Raw genomic sequence first — 10,000 nt, 5'->3', positions numbered from 1 at the left:
CGCTCGGCGAGTGTGTGCCGCCGCTTGCGCCTTTCAGTCGCGACGCGCTCGTCACGGGGTGCAGCTCGTCGTCGTGTACGCCGTGTCTCGTCGCCGTCGCTCTCTCGTGCGCCACGCTTTTTTTCCGCCCCCCGTTCTTAGACAGTTTTCTTCTCACGCGGTCGACCGCGGTTCTCCTCGCGGTGTGCGCGCGCGCACACACGAAATACAAACGCACAGGCACGCACGCACGTTACACGCAAGCACGTTACTTACGCTTACACTTTCGATTTAAAGAAAGAAAGAAAGAAAGAAAGAAAGAAAAAAAAAACGCGTGGTCGTGGTCTTCTTTGTCGTCGTCGCCTTCTTTATCTCCGCCGCCGTCGTCGTCGTCGTCGTCGTCGTCGTGTTGTTGTTATTGTTATTATTTTTGCGTTACGCCTGCGTATAAGATCTCCAAGCGCGAACGTATTACGCGCGAAATATTATCACGCCGGTACCAAGCCGCGTGTTCGCAAATCTCGCGCCTTTTTCTCTTGACCGAGCTCCCTCGCACGAACCACCCCCCACCCCAACTCCCGCCTCATTCCCGAAGCAACGTTCTCGCGCGATCCGATTGATCTCGCCGGTTGGTGCGTGTTCTCCTTGTGGTGGGTGATGATTTGGTGAATGAACGAGAGAAAGAAAAAAGAGATATGAAAATAGATCGATGAGAGAGAGAGAGAGAGAATGAACCCGAGAAAACGTGTACGAGAATTTTGAAGGACAAGGACAAGAGAGAGAGAGAGAGAGAGAGTTGTGTGGTAGGACGTCGTGTTCGTAGGGTAGATCGGAGAACTCTTGAGATACGATTTGTTGAGTGTGGAAAGAAGAGGGTGGGGGGGGGTTGACGAACAAAGACAAGACAATGTTTAGAAAAGATTTGTTTCTGGGGGACCAAGACTATCGAGTCCTCCATTGAAGATAAAGAAAAACATACGGAGAGAGAGAGAGATTGAAAGAGAAAGAGAAAGAGAAAGATATACAGAGAGAGAGAGAGAGAGGCACGCGTGTCCGACACGAGGCCGTCCGTTGTTGGCCGGCACGAGACGCGCGAATAATCGAGCCGCGCGCGCGCGCGCGACTCACCCCCTAGTAGAGATAGTCGAATCCTCGTCATCGTCGTCATCGTTGTTTCTCCGTATACGGTGGTACGTGTTGCAGATGCAGGCTCGCTGATCGTGACGGCTTTGTTAGGATTTTTGGAGGACGTTGGAAACGAGGGGAAGAACAAGAGAAGAGAAGACGAAGAAGAAGAGGAGGAGGAGGAGAAGTGGAGGGGAAGAAGGAGGTGGAGGAGGAAGAAGAAGAAGAAGAGGAGGAGGAAGAGAAGGAGGACAAGGTGAAGAAGAAGAAGAAGAAGAAGAAGAAAAAGAAGAGGAGGAGGGAGAAAGGAAGAAAGAAAGAACGTGGAATCGAAGTATCATTATTTATAGTCGAAAATGACGCAACAAAGTGGCGCTGGGTCACCCCAGCAATTCTGTCTAAGATGGAACAATTATCAAACGAATCTAACGAACGTGTTCGATCAGCTGTTACAGAGCGAAAGCTTCGTCGACGTAACACTCGCCTGTGACGGGCATAGCGTGAAAGCGCACAAGATGGTACTTTCGGCTTGTAGCCCGTACTTCCAGGCACTGTTCTTCGATAATCCGTGCCAGCATCCGATCGTCATAATGAAGGACATAAAGTGGCCGGAGTTAAAGGCCGCAGTAGAATTCATGTATAAAGGTGAGATCAATGTCTCGCAGGAACAGATCGGGCCGTTGTTGAAGGTAGCTGAAAGTTTGAAGATACGTGGTTTGGCCGATGTAAACAGCGAGCAAGAATTAACGTCAAGGCCAAGTCTAGTGGAGGAAGCTACGAACGCGGCTGCACTTCACAGGAAAAAACGACGTCGAATATCCGGAGAAAGATCGCCGACCGGCAACAGTCCCGATCACACCGGCTCGGCTGGTAGCACAACAGGAGGAACGGGTAGTATGATCGATGATCAAGAACCAAGCGGTCCAACAAGCATGGTCATTCCCGAAGTTCACGCTCTGATACCGAACAGCTCGACTCCGCGTTCTCTTGGCTCGCCAAGCACGCCGAGCGTCTCCGTGACGCCGCAGATCAACCTTCAAGAATTACCGGTCTCCTTGCCTCTACCACCACCCCCACCGCCGCCGCCGCAGGGACAACCGAGCTCGCACCCCATGCCTGCTCACCACGTGCCCGGCCACGTGACTTCCGGACCGCACCCGTCCGTCAACCACCTAGCCGCCACCCACGGGCAACAGCTAGTCGCTCAACAGCAACAACAGCAGCAGCATTTGCAGCAGGTACAGGCTAGTCAGCCTGGTGACGACCTCGAGATCAAGCCTGGCATCGCTGAGATGATTCGCGAGGAGGAAAGGGTGAGTTTCTTCATTGTGTTATTCATCTTCGTTCGTTCGATTTATCCGTCGATCGAAAGTTAGCGAGAAAAGACAAGTTCAAAAGAAAAAAGAAATAAAAGTAAACAAAAAAAAAGGGAGAGGGGAAAAAATATATATATATATATATAGACATGACTTCGACGAGACCGCGTAATTGGAGCCCTTTAGTGCCTCGTCCAATTTTACCCTTGTCGAAACTTTTGTCTGTCGCGTTATAAAGGAAACGAAAAGAGTCGAAGGTGGAGAGAACCGCGTCGCGAACGTAGGCGAGGCGCGGACTTTCGAACGCGTGAGGGTGGCCAAGAGGGATGAGGAGGGGGTGGAAGAGGAGGAGGAGAAGGAGGGTCCAATTAACCGGCGATCTGCTTCGGTGGTGTGCACTAATTGAGAGTATCAATGAACGTCAATGAGCATAGTCAATATTTGGTCGGAGCATCCGGTCGTTTTGTAACGTTCTTTTTGTTATAAAACGGATGACAAATATTGACTGCGTTCGTTCATTCGCTCAAGCACGCGCGCGCGTGCACCACGTACTTTCGTATCCACTCGACGATAGTAGATAATACCTATAAATGTACGTATATATATATATATATACATATATATAATATATATATATGTTTGTATGTATGCATGTATGTGTATATATATATATGTATGTATGTATATACATATATGATATATATCTACATATCGGTTGTTCTCGTTAATTACATCGGAACGACGATGACTCCCACATTATTTATCGGCGTTAACAGCCAAAGTTATTAAAACGCATTCTATGTCTCGCTTCGATTTATCGACTCGTCGAGAGATATCTGACGTTTCCCGAGGAAACGAGCCAGAGAAATCCATCGATCGATTATTATTTTTCAACGAGTGTACTACTACTGTTCGACGATAAGAAGAATATGATTTGCATACCATCCATCATATTTCTTTTTTATTTATTTTGTTTTTCTTTATTTCTTTCTTTCTTTCTTTCTTTTTTTTTTCTTTTCTTTTTTTCTTTTTCTTATCCTCCTCCTCCTCCCCCTCCTTTTCTTTATTTTTTTTTTGTTTTATTTAATCTATCTATTTCTCTCAGCTTTGCCAGTAAAAACTGTACTTTTAGAAAAGACTATGTAAAGCGCAACAAAGTATTTATTTCCTTTTTTCTTTTTTTTTTTATTTCCATTTCTTTTCCTTTTTTTTTCCTCTTCTTTTTCTTATTCTCCTCCTTCTTTGTAGAATAGAGACGATCGACGATCGATTACGTAAAAGAACTCTTCATATCTCTCTCGTATAATTCGAAAGAGAATATATTTCTTATTATATAAGCGTTTACTTTGGCTTTTATTTTATCGTTCGACGATGTATAGAATATATACGTGTACACGTATGTACATATATATATATATAAAATATCTATATATGTATATATAAAGGATATATATGTATATATAATACTATACGCTCGGAACACGTGGTGCTCGTGGGCGTAACAAGTGGTCAATATCGTTTTGTTTCAACAAGAAGTTTTACATGGGATGCACGGGGTGCGTTACGTCATCTTTCCCATAAAAATTGTACGTCCTCGTTCGTTGTAATAATCAGTGTCACGTCGAACGATCAATTCTCATCTCTCCCTACTATCCATCCCTTCAACCTTTCTCTCTCTTTCTCTCTCTTTCTAATGATCATAGATCTAACATTACGACGAGATAACGTGAGATTTAAATTGCTACGATACAATTCTCTTTACGATCAATCGATCGATCGATCGATCGATCGATCCATCGAAAACTTTTTATATCCTATATCAAGTCTTTACTTACATCAACTTTTCTTACGTATCTTCAAATTTCTAATCGACGAAAAAAAACAAGAAAAAAAAGAGAGAGAAAGAAGAAAGGAAATGAAAAGAGATAGATAGATAGATGAATAGATAAAAAGAAAGAAAGACACATACACGACATATATATATATATATAACTTATATATATATATATATATATACACTTGTATTATTTTTCTATCGTACCTAGAACTCTCCGCTCGTTCGTCGAGTATCGTGATTCAATCCGGCATATATAATGGGTATAACATTCCGCAGAATTCCATTATGTTAACGCAACCACGTTCCAATTCTCTGTGCATGCCTGTTCGCGTATCGTAATGCGCGTATTCTCTAGTATATCGCAACTATTCGCGGTACCAGAGAGCGCGAGCGCGCGCGCGCATTCGCGAGGCCTTTCCGATTAAAATGCCTAATTGATGCGGGCAAAGCTAATTTCAGGTATAGGCTTCGAAATTCCGAACTACGAGTCCGATATGATGCCATCCGAAACGGTACGATGTAAAGGGCACTATACTTTTTGATTCTCGTTAGTCGAATAGACAATAACTGTTCGATGTTTCTTTCATATTTAGATATATCGATTTGATAATCCTCGATTGAGAATCTTTTTTTTTTCTTTCTTTCTTTCTTTCTTTCTTTCTTTTCTTTTTTTTTTTTTTTTTTTTTCTTTTGTAGTCCGTCGGTATCAATCTTTATTATTTAATTTTACACAACTCGGTCGCATTTATATATAAAAAAAAAAAGATTAAAATAAGAAAGATTGTTATTATTACTATGATAATGATAATAATAATTATTATCATTATTATTATTATATTGTTAATAATTATTTATTATTATTATTATTATTATTATGTGAATCTTGTAATATAATTAATATTAGTATGACTACATACTATGCTAATTATAATTTATGTTTAGCGAATATTAATCCTTCGATATGAGCTAACAATTAATTTAAAAAATAATAATAATAATATATTTATATATATATATGTATATGTATATGTACACACGCATACATGCATATATATATATATATATATATATATATATATATGAAAATACATGACTTTAAAATTATATGACATTATGCAGAATTAAAGAAAAAAGTTTCGACGTAGTATCTTTTTCTCTTGATTTTTTTTTCTTTTTTTTTTCTTTATTTTTCCTCTAATGATGAAGACATTTTCATATTGACTATAATTGTAGGTGTTTCTTTTTCTTTTTTTTTTTCTTCTTTTTCTTTTTTTTTTCTTCTTTTTCTTTTTACAACGACGAAACGTGTAATTAACATTATGCAAATCAGCATCGAGGATATCTGTAGATAGTTAAATAACATTCATATGTCAGTCTCTAATGCCAGATAGATATATAATATAGATTAAGTTTATAAATTATTCGATGTATTTTCTATTTGATTAGGTACTACTCGAATTAGGTACTTAGTTTCAACGTATCATACATATAAGTAATATTTTAGTATTACATATTTAGCTATCAATCATGAAATTATTATTGTAATCATTTTATATGAATGGATAATAACGTCGCAACGTTCGGAGCTTTTTAGTTTTCAATTTTAAAAATCAATTGTAACAGAATGTCAGAGAGAACCATTGTCATTTTTCTGAATATACTCGATGGATCATGGATCGCGTTCTAAAAGAAAACAAAAAGAAACAAAACAAAACAAAAAAAAAAGAGAGAGAGAGAAAGAAAAAGAATTCAAGAAGAAAAGGCAAGACAACAAAAAGGTAAAAGAAAACGAAAAAAAAAAAGAAAAGAAAAGAAAAGAAAAGAAAAGAAAAGAAGAATAAAAGAGAACAGATAGATCGAGTTCCGAAATCAGTGTCCACTCGCGACGAAAAAGATATAGAAGAAGTTAGAAAGAGAAAGATTGTATTCATGCTGAAAGTGTATGTATACATAAAGAGAGAGCGAGAGAAAAAGAGAGAGAGAGAGAGAGAGAGAGAGAGAAAAGTAACGCTTGGGTGTAGATCGCACGCGGTCGTCGGGGTAGAGCTCGAAAGGGCGGACCGAAAAAAATTTAATCTTCCCTCGCATTATCCTTTTTGGCAATAACGGCTTTGCCTCCCGGATCGTCCTCGTCCACCTACTCTTTACTCTTGTTTCATTCGGTCTCTCTCTCTCTCTCTCTCTCTTTCTCTCACTCTCTCTAAACTCATGCAACGAGAGGAGAGGAAGGAAGCTCGCCGACGCGCCGGCAGAGAAAAAAGTCGCGAAACAGTAAATCGTGAATTGTAGTAACCGAGCGCCATTCATCCTGATACACCGGATGTGACTACATATTTCCTTCGTTCCGTTTAAATTAGTGTTTTTGCCGTACGGCCTTGATTGTGTTTTCGCGCACTCCTCCACCACCTCCACCTCCTATATTCTCCTCTCCTCGCACTCTCTCTTTCTTTCTCTCTTTCTCTTTCTCTTTCTATTTCGTTCTCGTTCTATCTCTTTCTTTCTATTACACACGAATACACACGTGAATGAGCGTATAGGTATATAGAGACGAAGTTAAGAGTAGTAGGATACTCTTTTACTCTATGTATTCTCTCTCTCTCTCTCTCTCTCTCTCTCTCTCTCTCTCTCTCTCTCTCTCTGTCTCTGTCTCTCTTTTACTCTCGTATACTTTACAAAGCTAGATCGATTTTTTTACGTTGATGAACGGGTAACAGGACGGAGAGCACGTAAGCGATATATCAGAGACATCATTCCGATCTACGAAGCTCTTACGGCCGATATGGACCGCGCCAAAATTGAAAAGTTTGATGTATTAAAATGCGCCGTCGCGCACCGTATATGACTCATTCTCATCTCGAAAGCAGCACGCGAGTCGAGGGCGATTCGAGTCGAGTTTGAGTCGGGTCGAGTCATATCGAATCGAATCCACTCGATTCGAATCGAATCGAATCGTTTTCTTCATTTCGCGACACACGTTCGGAAGTCGATTATCGAGTTGTCAAAAGAATGATGAAGGGACGAACATTCGATGATTTCAGGATATTACACCCTTCTCTCTCTCTCTCTCTCTCTCTTTCTCTCTCATTTTTTTCTATTCTTTCCTTGCCGTTTGTTATTTTCTATTTCTTTCTTTCTCTTTCTATCTTTCTTCTTATTTCATTCTTCTATTTTTTTCTTATTAGATTTATTCAAACCTCCAAACCCTTTCAGTTAGCGAAACTTACGTTAGTAGACGTTATCGGTTTATCGTGAAACACGTTAGAATTAAAACAAGGTTTCATGGATACTCCTTAACCGTTCGTTTGCTTATATGTATGTGTTTATGTGTTTATATTAAATGCGTTTGTACGCAAGTATATATATATACCCACATGGGCCGACGCGTCTCTCTCTCTCTCTCTCTCTCTCTCTCTCTCTTTGTATATGTGTGTGATTAAACGTTAAGAACGATGACTGAACTTCTTATCTTATCACGAGATCGAGTATTCCCGTATACTCGCCAATTATTTTTCGCGTGTTTGTAAAAAGAATTCAGGTCCCATGGGGTAAAGGGAAGTCCATAGAGTTTGAAGAAAGTCCGAAGCACCTAGTATATAGATATAGATGGTTAGAGGATTAGAGGAAGAAGGAGGAACGAAGGAAAAGGCAAAAGCCTGCGCGTTTACATTAAATTGTAAATTAAATTACCTTGTCATCGAACTTTCCTTCATTTTCTTCTTCTTCTTCTTCTTCTTCTTCTTCTTCTTCTTCTTCTTTTCTATTTTTTCTTCCTTTTCTATCATTTTTCCTTCCATCGAAAAAGAAAAAAGGAATTTACTAGGAATTCGAAGGTCATACCGAAGAAAGGATCTTATTTTCCGCTCTTGAGATCGAAGAAGGAGGGTGGCTTAAAAAGAGTGAGAGTAAGAGTGAGAGTGAGAGTTAGAGATAGATGGAGGAGAAAGAGAGATAGATAGATAGATAGAAAGAGAGAGAGAGAGAGAGAGAAAGAGAGAGAGAGAGAGACAGAAAAAAAGAAAGAGAGAAAGAGATAGAGATGGAATATTCGCGCTCGGGTGGCTTCTCTCACGCGACGATCCGCTCTCGTCCGCGTTTTCTACAAAGTAGAAATCTGCTTTGACGCTCCACTTTCTATCTCTCTTTTTCTCCCTCCTATCCTTCTTTTTTTCTTTCTTTTTTTCTTTCTTTTTCTCTTCCTTCCTTTTTTTTTCTTTTCTTCTTTTTTCTTTACTCTTCCTTTCTCTTCCCTTTTCCTCTCTCTCTCTCTCTCTGTCTTTTTTAATTTATTTCTTTCTTTTCTTTTCTTTTTTTTTCTTTACTCTAGTCTTCCTTTCTCTCTCTTTCATTTTTGTGGGAGTAACTAAGTAAAGCCGTGTCGCACGCGAGGTTCGTACTTACGTACATAAGGAAAAAGTCGGGACACGCGATTCGCGGCTTCAACGATCGTGTTCCGTCCTGTGTTCTTCAATCTGTTGGAGATCTTCGTCTTCTTCTTCGTCTTCTTCTTCATCTTCTTCTTCTTTTTCCTTCGTAGTCGTCCTTCTGTCTTCTTTCGTTTGAATCCCTCCCTTAGGCAATGTCAGGTAGAGTTTAGTTTAGTTTCTTCTTCTTCTTCTTCTTCTTTTTCTTCTAATTCTTCTTCTCTCTTTTTCTTTTTTTTTCCTCCTTTTTCTTTTTCTTTTTCTTTTTTTTTTTAGCGTCGAATCGAAACAAGATGTTGCGAGGATGCTACGAAGAAATTATTAGTTAGGTGTCCTCTCTACTTTGGTGTCGAGTTTAAAAAAAAAAAAAAAAAAAGCGAAACTGGAGACAGGCGAGGGAAGTAAGGTAAGGTGAGGGGGCATCCTGTGAAATTTCTTTTCTTTTTATTTTTCTGTATGTATATGTATGCTATATATATATATATATATATATATATATATATATATATATATATATATGCGCGAAATTCTCGTATTACGTGGCCACCCTTCGGATAGACTATTTTATAATAAGGGACAGCTTAGCCGTGTGGTAATGGTATGTATTTTAAATATTTCGAAAATTGCCTTCCTAGGAAACTCCTCGCATAATGGCAATACTTGGAATATAATCTCCCTTGGGGTAAAAGAGACCACATAGAGGCGTTCGAGCATTTAGTTTCTTCGTCTATACTTGGAACTTCCCCTCTCGAATAACATTCTAGTCTATGGTTCTCTTTATCTCTCTCTCTCTCTCTCTCTCTCTCTCTCTCTCTCTCTCTCTCTCTCTCTCTCTCTCTCTCCCTCACTTGCTCTCTATCTCTTTCTTTTTAATCTTTCGAACGAACCACGTCTCGTCCTACCCATTCCTAAACGCGTGATTCCTTCTCTCTCTTTCTCTCTTTCTCTCTCTTCCTCTCTTTCTTACTTTTTCTACTTCTTCTACTTCTTCTACTTCTACTTCTTTTTCCTCCTCCTCCTCCTCGATGCCGACGATCCTATTGCCCGCTACTGTTATTACCTGCTACCATCGTAGTTTCCTTCCAACCATCTCCAAGAATAGTTCTTAAGGCAGAAAACGTATCACGAAATTTATCCGATCACTAGAATCTCTGGTCTCCTTTTTCTAACGATCGATTATACCAGGAAATGATCGTACTTTAGAAGAGATTAGAGTATTTCGACATGGTGAGGGAAGTGTTCCTTATTCAAGGCCACGACCTTGATACTCGATTCTCTCTTTCTCTCTCTCTCTCTCTCTCTCTCTCTCTCTCTCTCTCTCT

At 39.8% G+C, this 10,000-nt stretch overlaps 1 protein-coding gene across 1 annotated transcript in view; it reads left to right on the top strand.

Annotated features, from left to right (window-relative positions):
* Nucleotides 1-1,353: 1,353 nt before the first annotated feature.
* The window catches only part of LOC122633617 (protein bric-a-brac 1-like), a 246,021-nt gene continuing 237,374 nt past the window's right edge, over nt 1,354-10,000 (top strand). Inside the window, exon 1 of the mRNA XM_043821703.1 lies at nt 1,354-2,417. Within this exon, the coding sequence (XP_043677638.1) occupies nt 1,461-2,417 (957 nt within the window). The 5' untranslated portion in view covers nt 1,354-1,460. The remainder of the gene's footprint in view (nt 2,418-10,000) is intronic.

Source organism: Vespula pensylvanica, chromosome 12 (genome assembly GCF_014466175.1).
Source record: "Vespula pensylvanica isolate Volc-1 chromosome 12, ASM1446617v1, whole genome shotgun sequence".
In the NCBI taxonomy this organism is placed as follows: Eukaryota; Metazoa; Arthropoda; class Insecta; order Hymenoptera; family Vespidae; genus Vespula; species Vespula pensylvanica.
Note: the sequence above shows the minus strand (reverse complement) of the source record. Positions and strands in the feature narration are given on the sequence as shown.